Here is a 19,033-nt window from a genome sequence, read left to right on the forward strand (position 1 = left end):
CTATATGTACCATGGTTCACGCTCATCATCGCTCTCATGCTCTGACACGCGCACGGACTCGTCTAGACTTACAGCGCTACTTACTACCCACATACCACCAGACTCGGCTACGGGCACCTTCGTTCCGCCGCCCGCCCCTTAATTCTTGATTAACTCCCGCGTTTCGCATTCATGAAAGACGGTATCGTGTGTACGTAGCATCCTCCGCGGCACCTGACTGGACTGGACGAGGAATAGGATCCTGATCATTGGAGCTGCTTGCGGACGATGCCCTGGCTGGCGGCGAGCCGTGCAAAGCGGCTGTCTGGGCGCGCGAAGAGGTCCTCAGGAGTGCCGTGCTCGACCAGCTCGCCGTCGTCCATGACGACTCAGGCCATGGCCGGCACGGCCAGAGCCGCGCGACGAGAACGGTGGACCCTGCGCCCGACGTGCTGGACGGCTATCGACGTGTCTGGGCAGGCAGCACGACGGGGGCCGGCGGGAGACGGACAACCGTCGACTTGGGGGGCTTGCGGAGCACGAGCAAGGCTGTGCCTCGGTGTGACGGCGGGCGAGCCATCCGCGTCTTGCACACAGCGGCGCTGGGCGCGAGAGAACATCGCCTGGACGCGGGCGATACCACACGTCTCTCGCGAGATGGATGTCTCTGGGAGTGGAGGTGAGTGAACGTCGGTACACACGCAACGCGCCGTACCGTTCTGTGCCAGCGACGGCGGCGCACTGCGCGCATCGGGGGCACAACCGAGCAGAGACCGCCCCACCGCGAAGCTGCCCATATACAGGACAGTGGCCTTCTCCCACACCGCTTGTCCTACGACGCGGGCGTGCGTCTCCCTGCGCGTCGAAGCTCCAGGAGGGCAGCGCGCGCACTGTCGATTGGACAGTGAGCCTGCTCCTGGGCATGCACGGGTCTGTCGGGCAGTGATGAGTTGCGGCGGGCCGTAACGAAGATGATCGTGCGCACCACTGCCCGTGCCTAAACCAGATCGCGACACGTCGCTCGTCCGGTGGGCTCTGCGCACTTGGGTCGCGCAGCAGCCAAGCCCATAACAGCGCAGACAGTCGATCATGGACGTTTGGCTGGCGGGCTGCACGGTTCTGGTCAGAGGACTGTGTGTGATTGGGCGCGTCAGCTCGCCTCTCCGGCGTGTCCGTCGTTAGTGGTCCGCAATGGTGACTCGCAGGTGGGACGTCATCAACGTACTTTCGCTTAGCGGCCTCATCGTCAGGTTCCGTTGTGCTCGCTACAACGCGTCGAAGACGTGGCGGCGATCCTGCTCACGGTACAACGTGTCGTGTCGTTGACTATCCATGACGGCTTGTCATTGGGTACGCGCATGGCCCTGCGTCGCGGCTCCACGTCGCTCGTCCGGCAGGCCGCAGAGCTGTCCACGCTCATGGGCTCCAGGCGGTCTGCTGGACGACGACATACCGCACTGGGCAGGAGGACCAATCAGGAATTGGTCCTCAAGACTCCCTGTGCACTCGCCGTTAGTGTCCTGGTTCTGTAAGACATTGCCAACGCACCTCCGCTCCTAATCGAGCTTGCCTGCGTATCGCGAGCTGTGATCGGCATAGGCCTCGTTAGTACGTTCGGCGATGATGTATCAGTGTCTGACTGCCTTCACATCAGACCGTATCCTGCTGTGTCTCCGTTTGATTGTAGTATGCAGGTGTGGCCGGTGATAACATAGATTCACGATTGTGTCTTGTACAACATGTTTTAGTTTACACCGACATTACAATACATTGAATATATCTGACTTTCCTAAAGAGACAGCGACAGAACACGAAAGCGGTACATGGACAGACAGCGAGTAAGACTGCAATTCAGACTCATATACACATAGCCCCATCAGCACAACAAATCCACCAGTACGATCTCACTAAATCCTCCACTCAATTTCTTCAATATTACCATCAGGCTGGCCCTCGCAGCCGACTCTCATGCTGGCAGCCAGGCGATCCAGGACACCCTTGATCGCCCAAAACTCGAAACGATCGAGTACTAGATACCTGTTCAGCCACACATTCCGGTCCGGGAGCATGGCGAAGTGGCGCACGCGCTCCATGTTGTGGAGCCCGAGCTCGACGAGGTCGTCGACGACCGCGGCAGGCACGCAGGGAGCCGTGCTCAGGAAGAACGCGCGCACAAGCGCGGCCGCGGCGGGGGCGCCGGGGGCGGCAGGGGCCGCGGCGGGAGGGACTAGGACGCGGAGGAAGGGGAGGGCTTGGGCCTGGGCCTGGGCCTGGGGGACGCGGGCGGGTGCTGGTGCCGCGGCGGGCCCGCCGGGGGCGCGCGGCGCGCAACCGAGACGGGGCACGTCACGGGCTGCAGAACTCGGAGGGAGTACGGAAGGCGGGCGGGGTGCAGGCGTGCGATTGCGGAGGGGAGAACCTGCGCGGCGGTGAGTCAGCTGCATGACGCGGGGCTCACTGGGCTGTGTCGCGGGCGAGTTGGGGTTCGACGTAGAGGGCCCGGCGCGAGCAGCTGGTGCTACTACGCAGGATACCAACAATTAGCTAATGTGACAAATGACTCGGTGGGCATAATACTACCTGGGATAGCCCGCCGGCCGCTCTTTAGTCCACGGTGATGTGACGGTGGCCCGGGTGGGCTGATTTTCGCAGTGCTCTGTAGGCAGTGTCAGCTGTATGGCTGTTATGGCAGTTGTGTGCCAATGATATGTAGCTTACCTTGCGATGGTCACGGTGTTCCTTGCGATGAACACGAGCGTTGTTCTGTTTCTTGTCCGAGTGCTGATTCAGATTGGAGTTTCCTCACCTTGTCAGAGACTCAGCAAGCACGTGCAGAAATCACTTGCACTCACCACTTGTAAGTGTAACCATATGCGCGTGTACTCTATAATAATCCAATCATCTTCAAACCACCCCTCGTGGGCCCACTCTCTGGTAACCTAAGTTCAAGCAAATCAATAAGTCAGCCCACTGATCCAATAAAGGAATGCCGCAGACTTACCTCGGTGATGTGCACCTGCAACATCTCCTCGTCCTGGGATGACGAATATTTCGTGACATCTAGGTATTGCTTGGCAGAATACTCGACAAGATTCTATGTTGCGACAGGTCAGTCAGTCATTATATGGAACGCCACAAGTCTACATGCTACATACCCGGAAAGTCGTGAACTCGTTTGCGGACATCTGCGATTTGGCCCACAACGAGTCATCGCCCTTGTAGATGTTGGAGGGCATCGTATGGTACGCCGGAAGGCCACAGTTCGATTTCCGTTTGAGGTGGCTGCTGCCGAGGCCCGTTCTGCTTACGTAAGCTGGTCTGGCCGAAAGTCTCGTTCCGATTCGTGCCTCTCCTCACTAAATTCATGTTCTGTTGAGTGCTACAGACTATTCTTGATCTGTATCGGGTTGAATTGTAGCTTCTGAATATATTGTGGGGAGTCCATATCTCAAATTTGAGCCGGAAGAGTCGGAACCTCGGTAAGCGCCGTCGGGTAACGGTCACACTTGGCGGTGGACGACGTCTTCATTGCGCACGGGGGCGATTGGGCGCAATGCTTTGAAACTTATCTGGTTGACTCGCAGAAAATGGTTGGATAACTCACATCGCTGCGGATGAAAAGAACTTAAGTGCAACCGATGTCCGCCGCCTGTCCAATCTAGGCAGGTGTGACCGTGAGTCTGGGGCGCTTACGGAGTTCCAGCACGCCGAGACAGACAATCCATACCACAGAGCACCCAAGATCCATTGGAAAGCCGATAATGCACTCAATGATGTCTCTTAATTGTCTCAGAGTACATGGGGGATGAGCTAATTTAAGGGAGAGCACAGACGAGGCCATGCAACACTCGGCCAGAGTGGCTTACGTAAGCAGATCGGGCCTCGGTAGCGGCCGTACCATGGCCGTATCACTGATTTTGAACTGTGGCCTTCCGGCCGACCTTAGGCATCGGCCGCGGCCTTGGAATTGGTCGGACGTTTCGCCGCGGTCCCACTGGATTGATCAGTGCAGATCTCCTGAGCTTTCGGACCTGGAATCACAGGGAATCACCCACTAGTAGTCATCTTGCCGGCGTTGCGCGTCCGGGATCGCAATTGCGCACGATCGGCTGTACGATCGAGCAGTCTGGCGCAGAGGAGCGCGACGACACGCTGTTTGGACCTTTGGTACGCCCGCCGGCGCACCGGGCCGCGAGACTCCGCACCGGCGTCCCCTACACCGCCAATTCTGGTCCACCTGTGACTGAGATGGGCGGCTGATGTGAAAAGATGTGGACGACCGAGGTGTGACACGCTTGCAACCGCTATGTGTACCAGCCTACAGGTGGACGGGCCCACGTATGTTGTCGTGTGGCTAGTGTGCCAGCCACAGCGAGAACGAGTGTGTACAGCGAGCTACACAGCTGTATACAGCTGGACTTACATAAGCCAGCTGCGCGAGCTACAAGGCAGAGGGATTTCAACGCGAAGTCTTATTTATTCATACAGTATATGCTTAGCCTGAATCCGTGTCCAAAATGAGATTATGGTTCTTGTTCGAACTACTACATGCATCGCCCCGTAAGACAGGGACACTCCGATAACCTCACGCGCCCATGGTGCTCTTCACCATCACGACGTGGCTGCCTTGAAGCAGTACCCCATCTCACCCATCTCTCGCGCATCACAGCTGGCGAGGCCCTCTCTGAGCATCGCACAGTTGTTGGGAAGCGAAATCATCGCCGGGCCGGCGAGCGCTGTCTGGCAAGGCTCGGACCAGCGAGCTGAGGTGCTGCTCGCTGGGCGGCCGCGGAGGCGGGGGATGAGGGCGAGCATGCAGGCCTGCAAACCCGCCCTCCGCAACGAGCCTGTTGGGGGGACCGGCAGCCACGCGCTCTCCTCGGCAAAGCCACGCGCGACCGCGAATGGGATGATGGTGAGCCGTGAGCGTCGCTCGCGGGGCATGCGCGCCGACGAGAGGGCGGGCGACGGCGCGTCGGAACCGCAGCAGTGCTCCCAGGAGCGACAAGCTCGAGCCTCGGAGGGATGGGAGCGATTCGGGGCACGACAAGCTCGCAGCTGCAGGGCCACTGCAGTCCGCACACGCCCGCCTTCTGTGACTATCCAGACCAGGTGTTTGGCAGCCCCGCGCGAGCCTCCGCGAGGCCCCGAGCCGGCCTCGATGACGAGTCGGGAGCGTCACTTGGAGGACAGGGCACTGGCGAGAGGGCGGGCGACGACAAGTCAAGAGCACCGGAGCCATCGGGAGTTGCGAGTCGTGCGACACGCTTGCGACCACGGTCGCCGGGCAAGCCTGAAGGGTCGTGCAGGAAGGGGACAGTGCATGTTCACCGCGCCACTCCCTGGTTGACGACAGAACGGGCGAGGCGACATTGTCATGCCCAGCGAGAACAGCTGGTATTTTCGTGAGGAGTCGGCGCGCGTGTGCCTTGTGTCGCGCGGGGTCGTACACTGTTCTGCGCGTTTTGAACCTGCACTGTGAACGACGGCTTGGGACGAAGGGCAGCGAGGCCAGAGTCATTCAATGAGCGCAAAGGTATCACGGTAATGTACGCACTACGCTCTCCGAGTCCTATCACGCCCGCCGCTCGTATCCAACTGCACCTAAGTTGCCATGACCAGCTCCAGTGACTGGTGGCTTCAGTGTCCGAGTCGTTGTTGCCTGGTGTTCTGTTGATACCAATGCCCAGCCAGGCATGGCTGCGCTGGGCCCCAAGAAGGTCGTGAGGTTGCGCCAGCACCACTGAGCGAAGGCCGCGCGCCCAACGTTAATGCACTGAAGGGGAACAAGCCTCGCACTAGGGTGGTAGCCAACAACCTCACAGGCCTTCCTGATCTGCACGGGTCTGTCGGGCTTGAGAGGTCGAGGTGCTTGCGGCGTCGGGCCAGGCAGTTCGCAGGTCACACTCGAACATGGCATGGAGCGGGGGGTCAGCATTCGTCCCCGAGGGGCCAGAATGAAGCCCAATCTCCGTGTTCATGGGATCCAGTTCTGCAGTGGACGCGATAGCCGTCGCCGGTGGTAAGGTGTCGGGTGGCACTAGTCTGCTTCAAAATGTGGGCCCCATACCGTAGCAGCCCTTAGGCGGAGTTACATAAGCATGTTCATCTCCGAAACGCGCGTGTAAATCTCGACGCGTCGCGTCGGGCGGCGCGCCGACGCCAACTCAGCGACAAATGTAACCTAGTGGCAAGAGTGTCAGCACATGGTGAACAGCTTCGTTGAAATGGAGACATAACCTGACCTTTCCAGCCCCGCAAATCGCGTACGAGTGTGGGTGAGGTGGCACCGTCGATGCGCATTGTTTGACAGGGATGGCGAACGACGCTGCACAGATGACACCCTGCGGCGTGGTTCTTACATAGACATCCCTGCCTCCTAGTAGCCATTCTCCGGAGAAACGCTGTTACATGCGTACGCCAGTGCTTCATTTGACCTGCAACGCTCTCGGCGCCCCGAGAGCAGTACGGATGTCGAGTCGTCTGTGAGCGCTCCGCCGTCTAGTAGACGCGACTGTTGTGCCATAGGTTGCGAAACTTTCGCTATGTCCGCGGCGAATTGCCAACCTAGTGAATAGAGTCGTCATCGACGTCGCGACTCGAAAGCTCACAGTGATGTGAGACTTGCCTTATGTCTGCCCCGCCGAGAGCAGCTTGTGACACAGCAGTTTACTATTTGGTGCGATCACTGACGGTACCGTCAGTACGTCGTATAAGTGTCATATACCTTCAAGTTGTAGCCAACGCGACTCGAAGTTCGGTATGTCCGCCGGCGCACCGGGCCAGCATCCTCCCCTCAGAGTGACAGTGCGGGTCACCGATGTCGGACGCGATCGGCGTGACGTCGACGACGTGCAGCTCCTCTGTGCCCCCGAGCTGGAGCGTGTTGGTCTGCGGAGCGGGGAGTGCACGCGGCTGCTCGCGCCAGCCGGTGCAGCCTGCAATATCTGGTGAGTCAACTGCCAATGCAGCTGGTCACGAATGTATCATAGCACGTCAACCGATCTCTCAACACCGTCAAGCTATAGTTGTATAACAATTCAACACTAGTAGAACGAGGGAATTAGTAACACAAACCCCGTACAGGCTACAGCCCCGGGGCCAGCTTGTCCAACTTCCTCTTCAAAATCCAGTACTCGAGTCTGCTCAGCTCGACATACCGATTGATCCACATGCTCCGGTCCGAGAGGCTTGCGAGGTCTCTCAAGCGGTCCATGTTAACCACGCCGAGCTCGATCAGGTCGTCGACGGTCTCCACGGACAAAAACGGGGGTTCCATGCTGAAGAACGCATGTACGGCGGCGGCCCCCGCCACGAGATCCCTGTCCCGCGGCCGCAACACCGCTACGCGTGGCCCGGCGCGTGGTGCTGCTGGCTGGGCCGGGGGTCGTACGACGATGTCGGGCGACCCTGCGCGTGATACTGCAGGGCCCGGGTGTAGCGACGCCGCTGCGGCAGGTACGGGGCGTGCGGACGCGCGAGATACAGCGCGCGTGAACGGGCGGGCCTGGCGCTCCGCCGGCGGGCGGGAGGCTGCACGGCGCTCGGGTGCAGGCCGACGAGCCTGAGGGGCTGCCTGCACGGGTTCGCCCACGTAAGAGACTGCACGGCGCCGGCGAGTGGCTGGCGCTGGGACTTGGTAAGACATAGTAGGCAATATGAGTACGTGAGAGATGTGCGATGCTTACCTGGGCTGGGTCTCCGGCCGCGCTGAGGGGGCGGGCTTTGCTGTGCAGTCAAAGATAGCGTGAGGATCTTATGAGGTGCTGTGAGATGCTGAGAACTAACCACAGGACTTGGTGAACGGTTGTATATGCTGGGAGCACGGGATTTACGTCTCTTCTTAGTAGACATCTGTGTTCTCGTGGGTGAGGCTGCCAGGAAGAAACCTATAGTAGGCATACACTCACTTTCTCTGGCCTTGTGCGCCACTAACGATGCCGGAACCACATAATCAGCACCTCGTCCGGCAGGGATCAAAACCATCTGTATACATACATCATCTGAGGCCAAATATAGTTTTGTATAGAGGCGGACGGGCCAGTCATCCTTGTACTTGTCCTCGTGATGCCATAACTTCGCAACCTGAGTGGATGGTCAATGGAACAAAGACATCACACCAGTGAACCAATGACACCCACCTCAGCATAGTGCTTTGTGAGCATCTGCCTACCTTGGTTAATTATGGATCCACGCGGACTCAAGTACTTGTCACTGGTGTTCTCAACCAAGTTCTATGATGTCGGCATGTAAGTTTGCGCGATATGACAGATACAACACCCATGACATACCGTGAACTCCCTGAACTCGTTCGCAGTCATGCCAGTCTTGGCCCATAGGGAGTGTAGACCATTGTAGATCTCCGTAGGAGGCGGTTTCGGTGGTGGGATCCGATTCATGGCTAAGCTAACCGCACGTAGTTCAAATCTGATAGTTAGTACCACGACGGCGGACGCACTCACGCCGATCCGCGTTCTGATCAGCAACGATGCACCCGGGATGGCTTTGGGAGGCTTTCGAGTTGCTTTCGAGGAGGCGGGCCTGGCGATCGCGGGAGCAGACTTGCGATAAGCTCATCGCTCGGACTGCAATATAGCTACAATGCGCGGGACGGCCCGCGGAAGAAATACCCAGCCCTTGTGCTCGACTTCTCCCGCTGACCCAGACCATCATCGCTGCGTTCTGCACACAGCCGACGCCGAAGTATGCCCGAGTCGAGTAGTCGATAAGTGATACATACACTAATACATGTTTGCAAGCACTGGCGGGGAGCACGAACGCGCTGTGTCCGGGCGAGTACAGCTACTCATATGTCACCGTAGTGTGCAGCCGTGGGTGGGGTGAATTTAGCGGTAAGACCGGATGTGACCCGGTCGGAAGGAGCGAGCAAAGTGAAAGGCAGACGCGAAAGACGGTTTTTGGTATATCCGTCGATGCGCGTGAGGTCGCAACGGCGAGCGCACGAGCCCCGGCAGCACTGCGGCGCTCACGCGCTCATAGAGGATGCCTATAGGGATTTTCGAGTTATACAAGGGAGTACAGGGAGTCGGCCTATGAGACGCTACGGACGCCGCCCGCTCACCGTCTCCGCACGTCGAGTGCGCCCGCCGCGACGGCGGCGTGGCGCATCGTGCGCACGTCGGGCTCCCCTGGCAGATCCGGCTCCGCGTCGAGCGCGGACCCGTCCTGCGCGGCGGTGGGCGCGAGCGCCTTGTCCGAGGTGAAGACGTTGTCGCCCCGGATGTTGAGGAACGAGTACTGCGCGAGCTCGACGCCGCTCTGGCGGTTGTAGTTTGCGTAGACGAGGTTTACCTGGGGCGCGCCGCGGTCGCGTCAGATGGCCCCCCTGCATGCGGAGAGAGAGGAAGGACGCACCTCCGACATGAACGGCCTCAGCCCGACACCTTCAAGCATCTCCCAGAACGCAAGGAACTCCTGGAACTTCTGGTGCCACACATGGAACTCGATCAGCAGCTGCCCAAACGGCAGCGCGCCGCGCTCCTGCTGCGTCTCCCCCGCCTCGCCCGCTGCCTCGCCCACCGAACCGAGCCCAGCAAAGTCGACGACCATCGCGCGGAGGACTTCAAACTCCCACCCCTCGATGTCAATGTGGAGCACGTCGATGTGGTCGTGACCGTTCGCGGCCATGAGGCTGCGCAGCGTCCACATCTTGGGCTCGTCCGCGGGCCCGTGCGAGTCCTCCGCGCCGAGTCCGAGCCGCGCAAAGTGCGTGCGGCCCTTGAGCGCGCGGGGGACGCCGTGCCCGAATCCCCGCGCGGTGAAGTCGTACCCGTATATCTTGCAGTGTGACGTCCGCTGCAGGAGCTCGCCCTCAAACGTCGAGTCCCAGTCGAGACCTGCAAGGGGTGAATGTGATGTCAAAAGAAGGGGGAGGACGCGTACCGAAGGAGTAGATGACACAGTCTTGCTTCTCTGCGACGCGCGACAGTCCGCATATCCACTTTCCGCCGTCGCCCAATGCACCTATCCGCTCAAGCTCATGCGGACAGTTGAAGACAGGTGGGAAGAAGTCCCCTGCAGGAAAGGCAGGTCAGCGTCATACGTTTATATGCACCTTGCAGGACATGAAACACAGTGAGGGAAGATATTCTGAGGCTAGAGAGCGGGAAATGGCGAAGCAGAACAAGGTCGAAACAACCTCGGCTTCGCCGGAGCCTTCTATCCCACTGCGAAGCTGACGAGCCGACTTCTGTGACGAACGACCAAAGCGGAATATCGCACTGTGAATGAGGACAGTGAAGGCGTACATGCGACGGCGCTGCGCAGACTCCAGGAGTACCGAAATTGCAGCCGCGGCCCACAGGATACTACCTAGAGCTCAACCCGCACGGTAGTACCGACGGTCAGCTCTTCCATTATCTGCGAAGGAGCACTCCTCCTGCACAAGCAGCCCTGAGGAAGGTAATCGACGGCTCCGAGAGCGTGAGACGGCGAAGCAGGACAAGGTTCCAACGACCTCGGCTCCGTCGGGGACCCGTTCGCAGCCGTTCGCCCGACCGCGGGGTGAATGCGTGCTGGGGCGGCGGACCACCAGAGCGCAGTGTTGTCTGGCCAATCCACCACTCGCACCTATAAGCGGGTAAAACAGCCGGAGCTCAAGTCGGAGGCGGGCGTACGACGGCGCTGCAAAGTCGCCAGAACATTTCGCGGCTGGACGCGTTGCGACCGCATAATGGCGCGTTAATAAGGAGAGTAGAAGGGACTGATCCCAGAGGTGCTCGTAGACGCTCTCCTGGAGGAAGATCGGAGGGTCATGAGGACCAGGGACCGGCGCCAGTATGGGACGTGCTTGCGAAACAGCGGGTGAGACAGTGCAGGGGAGCGTGACCTGGACGTTTGAGCTCTCATGAAGAGATGATAGAGTACGTCGTGCGCAGGGGGGAGTGTAACTGTCCGGGAAGGTCGCGAGAGGGCGCGTATCGACCAGAGACGTGTAGAGCCCGAACGGAGTGTTGGTATTGCGAGCTTGGGGCCTCCCGGCAATGCGAAAAGCCTGCATCCGACTCTGCGCACTACGGGGCCGCCGTATCGCCAAGGGAGAATGATAGCGGGTACTTACAGACAGTATATGCCGGCCATGGCTCACGGTCTGGAGGGAACCTGCACCATTGCATGCTCAGAGGACCAGTTGTAATGTAGAGATATTTGCGCAACGTACATGACGACCTGGCTCGGATTGGGCCCAAACTTCTTGATCATGGCCTGCCGGCGGTCGAGCGTACGTCCGTACATCTCCTCGGCGTGCTCTATGCGCGCGGGGAGCGTGTGGTCGCGCGCAGTGACGCGCGACTGGTGGTATCTGTTCGGCGAGAAGGTATCGCTGGGCGAGAGGAGGAGGAAGGAGCCGAAGAGGAGGACGACGAGGAAGATGGCGTAGCGGGGGTGCCGCTGGCAGACGGTTAATGGGAAGGGCATACTGGTGTGCCAGTGAGCAATAGAAATACACAACGAGTGGGGGCCCGGCCTGCGCGGGCTGAGGGGCGACGATGGCGACGACGACGACGACAGCGGCGACGAGTGCGACGACGACGAGAGCGGTCGAAGAGCGTTTGCGGGGAAAGTGGCTGCCGCTGCCAGGCACGCACCGCAGTCCCTCCCTAGGCGCCCGCCTCTTCTGGCCTGGGCCCCTGCCGGCCCGTCCCCGCCCCGTCGCTGCCCAACGCCTCGTCCACGCCATCGCCCGCGTCGAGCACGGGCACGCGGGAGGAGGCGACGCGATCAACATGCGCGCTACCCCATCGTCGATCGTGTCGCCGATGATTTCTCAGCGACCTCGAGTCTGCGATCCTAGTAAACATTTCGACAAAAATAGCAACCCTCTTTAATCATTATCGAGCTACTAACGTGTTCTGTATTCTTGTACAGAGCCGGCTTGAAATTGGCTAGGAACCTCATGCTCGTGATAGCACGATGAAACACGGTCACTAGTCGTATGCCAATGCCCATGAATTCCCTGAACGAAGACACTAACCTGACCAATTATCGTCCCGTACACTCGGCGAATTTGGCCGCGGCGCTGGAGCAATGCCACATCGAACCTTGACTCAGTGAAGATACTTTTGGCACAGCGGGGAACTCGCGGGAATCCAAAGACTGCGGTGAATGTGGAGTCTCAGGCTTATAAGACACAGGATGAATGCTGCCTCCGTCCGCCCGCTGGCCTTCACGCAACTTGCAGTTTCTCAGTAAACACCTCCAATGCCCAGGGAGGTTCAAGTCCGTCATGGTGCGTCAGAGCTTCAAATTTTGTGCGCTCGATCTATGTGTTGACCTCCCACCGCACATACAGGGCAAGTCCCCGACCCGAAGCACAAGATCACAGCTCTCTTGAAAGGTGATCGCAGCCTTCAATCCAAGATGCAAATATCTGCAGAGGAATTTGCTAAGTTCCGCGTGAGCAGACGGAATACTCAACCACTCCCGGATTGAGACATTGACAAGTCCTCTGTGTCAGGCATTGATGCACACCTCAATGATGGCTCACTTCGATCTCCGCAAATCTCTGTGCAGACAGGACGACACTGCAGTAGCGAAACATTATGCACAGGTGAGATGCATCGTGTGACTACAAAATGCTTGATGAATCATGTTTACTGTACCCCCTTCGTGACCTAGATACGACGAAGGTGGAACAAAGCGGACCAGTATGAAAATGCATGGCCCATGTGCGTCTACACGGTTCTCTGGATGCGACTTTATTCAAGTGGCGGCCGGGGAAGAATACCAAAGAAACTTCAGGGTACTGGTGAAGATGAAGGTGACGTGGACGATCGCAGTCGACCTGAATGTGATCCAACAGGACGAGACAACCAGAGAGCACGGTCTCCCGACGCAAGACAAGGCGAACGCAGCGTATGCCGATAACTTCCCTCATCTGATCTCAGCTCATTCTACCGTACGTTTCAGAGACTCGATCATTCCCCTGAATCCTCTCCGGCACCACGTCCGAACACGAGAGGCCGCGACGCTGCCCGCCGTCAAGCACAAGTACACCCACCCCAGCAACCCGACGCCTTCGCCCCTGTCCTCCAATTCCTTCGTTCCCTGACTCCGCCTCTCGAAGGCCTGGCTTCTCCGTTCAAGGCCGCAGGAATCAAAAACGTGGAACGCCTCCGCGCTCTGGCTTCGTGGGACGACGGCGCGAAGTGGCTAGCGGATCAAGTGCAGCTCGACCCTTTCGAAGAGGAAACAATCAGGATTGCGTTGGATGAGATACAGTGTGGGGCAATGCCGGTATGATTGGGTCAGCTGTGGGCGGGCGGGATGTAATCATAACAGTAGAATTTTTAACTGCTTGTACGAGACCACCGGCCCAGTCCTCCACGCTGTCAAGACACCGAGGATCGTTTGTGCGCCTGCGGCCGTGGCTGAACTCCTCCTCCTCCTCCTCCTCCTCCTCCCCCTGCGCGAAATTGGCGCCATATCGCTGCTGGGCGTCTTTCGTTGTGAACGGCTTGTAATTTGGCGCAAACCTCACAAACAAACCAAAAATACAACCCTGTTAGTACCGAGTCCGCGCCACACGCGACCTTGCGGCTCTTCATCGCCGCCGATGTTGGACAACCGCGTGTTTGTGCAGACGAGATCCGCCTTCAGGTTGTTGAGTGCGATGTGCTTCTCCTCGAGAACAATGGACACTTGGTGAACATCCTGTGATCGGAATTATATATGGTCCTAGATACTCTACAAACATTTATGGAAGCACAAAGTAGAAAACACTCGCCCGTCGCACCGAATCCTTGCAATCGTGTCTAACTCGTGTGCGCTCGTGATGGAACACAGAACACCATACCTCCAGTTCCAATCGCACATGTCTATGGCCTCGACGCTCAAGCACGGCCCTTGTTGAAGGTGCTCGCGCGCGGGTCGTAGCGCCCATGCATCTGCCAGAAGAGCGCACGGTTAAGGACGGCGAAGAGAATGGTGATGAACAGCAGGAAGAGGATCGTAGCCCAGCCGATCCATGCGAAGGCCACGAGCGCCGTGAGGATGCGGCATGTCCGATACTCGTGGCACCAGCCGAGCTGGGCCCAGAACGTCTGCGCGTGGCAAGCTCAGAGTCAGCGGGGAGGCAAGACGAAGGTGGGGGACGTACGGAGGAGATGGCGGCGCCGACGAGCCAGAGGACGAAGAGAATGAAGAGCCCGACCATCTCGCCGAGGAAGCTCGAGAAGACGCCGTACTCGAACATTCGGCCTGGCCAGAGGATGTGCAGTCTGATGCGGCGCTCTGTTGTCAGCCATCTTGGTAGACGAGGAAGTTCTTGGTACTCACGCGAAGAGCGACCACAAAAGGGTTAGGCATGCCGAGGCGAGCAGCTCGGCCACGATTGGGTCGTAGAAGCTGACACCGTGGTTGAGCGGGTCATATGGCGGGAGATGGGTCGTGTATTCGAGTCGTGCAGCCGTCAAGCCAATCATGACGGCGGAGAACATGAACTATGGATGTCAGCGTCAGAGACAAGGCGCTCAGAGTCAGATGGGTGTCAGACGCACTAATAGGACATAGAAAAGTGTACGGATAGCATTGATGCTGCCGATTCCGAAAGGCATCGTGACAATTGTGGAAGACTGCGAGTATCGAGAATGAAAGAATGAGTGGAGTGGCAGAGGAAACCTTGTAACCTCTTATAGTGCGCGCACAATGCCTGCCGGCTGTGCTGGGTACAATGACGGCATGCAGAAACGTGCCAACCTGCGTACTGTAAGTGACAAGGGCGACTTCTATCACCGCACGCAGCCTATACAACGCAACGCCCATACGGAGTACAGCCCTGTTGTATCGGTAACACTTCTTCACATGAGGCGGGTTCGAGGTCGTCCTGCGTGCGGCGGGCGATGCGGAAGCCATAGCAAACAGTGCTTCGCCGTTGTCTTTGACGGCATCGAGAACGGGCCACGGACTTTGACAAGGTTCGCAACACGATAACGCCATCAGTCGAAGTGGGCAGAGGTCGGTCAACTGACGTCAGGAAGCCTTGAGGCAAGGCGTTGTGGCAACGCAAATGAAATAGTCGTGTATGTTTACGCGCCCAGAAAGCATGTAACATGCGAGGCCCGAGCTATTCATGAAGACAACGGGTGGCTTAGCGGTGCATTGGATATTGATAGACTGTCCTTACTCCGTGCACACTGCACCGTTTATTCGCGCGTTGCTGGCATGCAATCCCGCCGGGACCGAGGTGTAGTCCACGTTTGAATGGGCAGGAATGATTCGCTAATTTGAGCATCTCTATTGTTAGAAGTCGAGCTCATGGACTCACCAAGGATGTTCTACGACGCAGAGACTAGGCTGTCATGGTGCCGTTGGCCAACCTCGGCCACGTACTCCTCGTTGAATCGGGCGGTATCACGGACAAACGAGTCGCGTTCGGTTGCGCGTGACTCTACAATGAGGGTGTGAACCCCGCACTGACCATGGGAGCGTGCAGAGGCATGGGACGGCCCACTAGCCGTCCCTTCAGCTGGTCAAGGATGCCGTCCGACTGAACGATATTGATTACGGGCGTGGCGTGGACAGCGCGAGTATGCTGAGCGAAGGTATCGTAATTGTGGTCGGTGTTCCTCTCTATGACGATGCGCTGCACGGGCTTGATGACGTTGTACGTGTCCTAGATGAGGCGGTACCAATGCTGAGAGCGTCGGGGGAGATGCAGCAATGATTAAGAAAGCAGATAGAGGTCACGTCATGATGCAAATTAGAGGGCATGCATAAGGAGGCGTATATGGCACCGTAGAAGCAGAGCTTGTTGCCATCCTCAGCAGCCTCTTCGCTACAGTGCTGCAATGACCTTAACAGATGATCCGGTGCAGCTTCCGATTTTTCGGGCTCCACAGGGGGTATACGAGCATCTACATATGGAAGCAGCGTACAGCGGTGAGTGGCAGATTTGCGAAGACGGCAAGCTTGAGCAGACTCAGACTGACCTCAATACGCGGTGAGGTACTGAGTAGGACGCACTGCTCGACAGCCCCGCGTGTTCCATGTTAGTTCAGTACATTTCGTGCACTATCATATGCTTTAGGAGGGACGATAGCACAGACCTGGCTGGCTGCTGAAGCTGAAGCTTGAAGTTGTTGAAGGCTGCCTATGAGTACTAGTGCAACGGCGTAAATGCTGGACAGAGTCGTCAACAACGGTGCAGATACCTGGTCACGATCACGTGGGCGTGACGTGTCGCGGATTGGACGGCGTTACGGTTACGCGACGCGTGTCTTTCTCTTGAAGCTTGAACATCGAAGTACCTGCTCTTCCTCCGTTGGTACCCGCTGCTCAGTCCAGTCTTCCGTGTCAGCAAACTCGGAACTCTACTGGTTGTACTATCTAGTTCTTTTCACGCTGCGTTGCTCGCGGATCGGCCACGTATCAGCTGCCAGTGCCAAACTATACAACCGTCTGTGTTCTGTAAGCTCACGATTGTATTCTCTCTTGAATTGAATTGAATTGGTGGTCTCAAACTACAATAGAAAGCCACCCTCTTGACTCATTGGTTCACATCTTTTGCGAGCACTTCTTGTTGCTGGTCGTACTGCCTGCCATCTGGCGTAGCCGTGGGATCAGCGCATGACGCGTAGAGAACTTTCGGAGCACTAACCAAGTCAAACAGGGACCCTCGCGGGTCTCACGACGACAACTTTGACTTCCAGCCCACATCTAAGCCTCGGTCCACAGAAGTTGTCCACGTAGGCGTTACCACCCAACCCGGTGATCAGGAAGCCCCCATGACGGCTGAAGTCGAACGCGCAGCTCGCAGCAAGATCAAGGCTCTCGACGGTGGTGCAGTCCATAAGATCTCTTCTGGTCAAGTGGTGATCGACCTGCAGACTGCTGTGAAAGAGCTTGTTGAAAACAGCCTAGACGCGGGTGCGACCTCCCTCGGTATGCGTCCTTTCAGCGTACAATGCGTGCATCCACTCACACAGTCGTTCCTAGAGGTTCGTTTCAAGGATCATGGTGTGGCTAGCTTTGAAGTGATTGACAACGGAAGTGGTATTGCCCCTGAAGACTATGACGCCATAGGTGAGTTCGTCAATTTGCAGCGGCAGTCGTAGCTGAAGACACCATATAGCTCTGAAGCATCATACGTCCAAACTTTCCTCTTTCGCTGACTTGACATCGGTCTCCACATTTGGCTTCCGCGGAGAGGCCCTGTCGTCTTTATGTGCGCTCTCAGAACATGTAATAGTGACCACTTGCACTGCCGCCGAGGCACCCATGGGTACTATACTCGAGTTCGACTCCACTGGCAGGCTAGTTGGTCACAAAGGGAAGGTTGCGAGGCAGGTACTCATCGTTCTGTTACTCGTCTTCGTGGCTGCTGCAGCAAACGGAGTGCATTGGATGTGCGACGCTCATAATTGCTCCGTTAGCGCGGCACAACTGTCACTGTTTCGGGGCTGTTCAAGCCGCTCCCGGTACGTCGCAGGGAACTCGAGCGAAACGCAAAACGCGAGTTTGGCAAGGCGTTGGCACTCCTGTCCGCGTATGCCCTGGTCCCATGCGCGCACGAGAACAGGGGCGTGCGTTTGACTGTCACACACCAGGCTGCTGGAGGGTGAGGCCATTTCTCTGCGGAGCCTCATTGGTCTTGATTATATTGGTTGTATTACAGGAAGAAATCGGTCCAAATGCGGACTGATGGAAGTCCCTCGACGCGAGCGTCCATATCTGCCCTCTGGGGTCCCAAGGCCCTTGAGAATTTAGTCGAACTTGACATCGTGTTTCCCGTCGAAGCCGAACGTGCAGTGCTGAGGCGGCGAGGCATCGTTGATGGGGATACGTGGGTCCGCTTCCCAGCTGTGCCTACCCTTATTGACCATGCGCTGCCATGACGCTCGCCATTCAATATAGCCATTCGAATGAAGTCCGCGTGCGCGGGCAGATTTCGAAGTTCGCTGTGGGATGTGGTCGGAGCGGCACGGACCGGCAATTCTTCTTCGTGAACGGGCGCCCGTATAACCCATCCAAGGTACAGGTGATCGTGTCTGGCCAAGCCTGTCCACTCACGCGAATGTTCCATGACGTAGGTACAGAAGGCGTTCAACGAAGTTTATCGGACGTTCAATGCGAACCAGGCGCCGTTTATCGTGGCGGACTTCATCCTTCCCACCGGTGCGTCCATCCCCCGATCTGTCCGGCGTATCGTTATCCTCTACTGTGTATAATTGCCTTGTTGGTTCGAGGCGTTCATCTACCTTATGTCACGAGATGCATTCACTTTATTCATATCGCGCGTGCTGACTGCGCTTGCGATATCGATCAGATTCATTGGACGTCAATGTCAGTCCCGACAAACGGACAATCTTACTCCACAGCGAAAAGAATCTCATAGAGGCTCTCAAGGTATGCCGTTTCCCACTAGACATGAGTAATGTCTCTGCTAACCGAGGGCCCGTCTCGCTCGTGATCATTGCTTCCCTTGCCTACGCATCTGCAGGTCGCGCTAGAGCAGAAGTTCGCGCCCTCTCGTGCGACCTATGACATCCGTGCTTCTGGCGCCTCGCAAGCACCAGCAAAGGAAAGCAATCCAAGGGCGTCCATTGTACCGGACACACAGACGCCCCTCTTCCTGGATGAGGACGTCCCAGATGACTCGGGACGTTCTTCACCCATATCAAACCCTCCGCCGTCACCAATGAGCGCACACGCTGTTGAGGATGTTCAACCCGACGTCTTCGGCCGGCCAAACCTTCTTGTCGGCAATCAGGTTATGGGAGAAACGGCTGTGGGTTTGGAAGCAGCGGCCAATGAGGCTGCCAGTGCACGAGCCAGCGAAGTTGATGCAACTTTGGTCTCCCGCGTGTCTGCTCCAGAAGAGCCCATGGACCCTGAGGACCGAGAAGCTTCCGCAGAATCTTCCCATCTCCTGGTCAGCAAGGCCCCGCGGCGCGGCAGTGCTGAGGGGCCTCGTGTCGTCCTCGACGAAGATTCTATCGCCCATCCTGAGGTGCAAGATAGCGGCGAAGATCAGCACTCGTCATTGTCATTGAGCCAAATGCAGCCCGCGTTCGCAGAGTCAGGCTCACCATCCGCG

The 19,033-nt window shown here is 57.8% G+C and overlaps 7 protein-coding genes across 7 annotated transcripts; 1 reads left to right on the forward strand and 6 right to left on the reverse strand.

Moving 5' to 3' along the window:
• Positions 1-22: 22 nt before the first annotated feature.
• On the reverse strand, positions 23-1,204 carry C8Q71DRAFT_553206 (uncharacterized protein). The gene has a single exon (XM_047919302.1). It carries the CDS (start codon positions 1,068-1,070, stop codon positions 369-371), a length of 702 nt encoding a protein of 233 aa, XP_047779649.1. The 5' UTR covers positions 1,071-1,204; the 3' UTR covers positions 23-368.
• Positions 1,205-2,266: 1,062 nt separating this feature from the next.
• C8Q71DRAFT_753581 (uncharacterized protein) lies at positions 2,267-3,231 on the reverse strand. The gene is made up of 6 exons (XM_047923439.1): positions 3,135-3,231; positions 2,981-3,073; positions 2,832-2,918; positions 2,698-2,760; positions 2,560-2,651; positions 2,267-2,500 (listed from the first exon to the last, which is right to left on the reverse strand). The coding sequence occupies exons 1-6, from the start codon at positions 3,213-3,215 to the stop codon at positions 2,434-2,436; spliced, it is 483 nt and encodes a 160-aa protein (XP_047779650.1). The 5' UTR covers positions 3,216-3,231; the 3' UTR covers positions 2,267-2,433.
• A 1,331-nt stretch (positions 3,232-4,562) lies between these two features.
• C8Q71DRAFT_553285 (uncharacterized protein) lies at positions 4,563-5,792 on the reverse strand. Its single transcript, XM_047919303.1, has one exon. It carries the CDS (start codon positions 5,498-5,500, stop codon positions 4,643-4,645), a length of 858 nt encoding a protein of 285 aa, XP_047779651.1. The 5' UTR covers positions 5,501-5,792; the 3' UTR covers positions 4,563-4,642.
• An 897-nt stretch (positions 5,793-6,689) lies between these two features.
• Positions 6,690-8,380, reverse strand: C8Q71DRAFT_753588 (uncharacterized protein; the record flags this gene model as incomplete). The annotated part of the gene is made up of 5 exons (XM_047923440.1): positions 6,690-7,614; positions 7,668-7,707; positions 7,768-8,064; positions 8,121-8,213; positions 8,271-8,380. Coding segments are annotated over 5 exons (1,088 nt in total), but the record flags the coding sequence as incomplete, so codon positions are not given.
• Positions 8,381-8,560: 180 nt separating this feature from the next.
• C8Q71DRAFT_753593 (methyltransferase domain-containing protein) lies at positions 8,561-11,540 on the reverse strand. Its single transcript, XM_047923441.1, has 5 exons — positions 11,159-11,540; positions 11,060-11,100; positions 9,883-10,014; positions 9,355-9,836; positions 8,561-9,291 (listed from the first exon to the last, which is right to left on the reverse strand). Exons 1-5 carry the CDS (start codon positions 11,413-11,415, stop codon positions 9,058-9,060), a joined length of 1,146 nt encoding a protein of 381 aa, XP_047779653.1. The 5' UTR covers positions 11,416-11,540; the 3' UTR covers positions 8,561-9,057.
• A 2,197-nt stretch (positions 11,541-13,737) lies between these two features.
• C8Q71DRAFT_553477 (uncharacterized protein) lies at positions 13,738-14,646 on the reverse strand. Its single transcript, XM_047919304.1, has 4 exons — positions 14,496-14,646; positions 14,275-14,438; positions 14,096-14,216; positions 13,738-14,039 (listed from the first exon to the last, which is right to left on the reverse strand). Exons 1-4 carry the CDS (start codon positions 14,550-14,552, stop codon positions 13,830-13,832), a joined length of 552 nt encoding a protein of 183 aa, XP_047779654.1. The 5' UTR covers positions 14,553-14,646; the 3' UTR covers positions 13,738-13,829.
• A 2,075-nt stretch (positions 14,647-16,721) lies between these two features.
• C8Q71DRAFT_706456 (DNA mismatch repair protein MutL) lies at positions 16,722-18,480 on the forward strand (the record flags this gene model as incomplete). Its single annotated transcript, XM_047920505.1, has 9 exons — positions 16,722-16,878; positions 16,933-17,019; positions 17,069-17,283; positions 17,370-17,554; positions 17,612-17,779; positions 17,851-17,968; positions 18,027-18,111; positions 18,263-18,349; positions 18,389-18,480. 9 exons carry the CDS (start codon positions 16,722-16,724, stop codon positions 18,478-18,480), a joined length of 1,194 nt encoding a protein of 397 aa, XP_047779655.1.
• Positions 18,481-19,033: the final 553 nt, after the last annotated feature.

This window comes from Rhodofomes roseus (assembly GCF_022264815.1).
Source record: "Rhodofomes roseus strain CIRM-BRFM 1785 chromosome Unknown C8Q71scaffold_8, whole genome shotgun sequence".
Lineage (NCBI taxonomy): Eukaryota > Fungi > Basidiomycota > Agaricomycetes > Polyporales > Fomitopsidaceae > Rhodofomes > Rhodofomes roseus.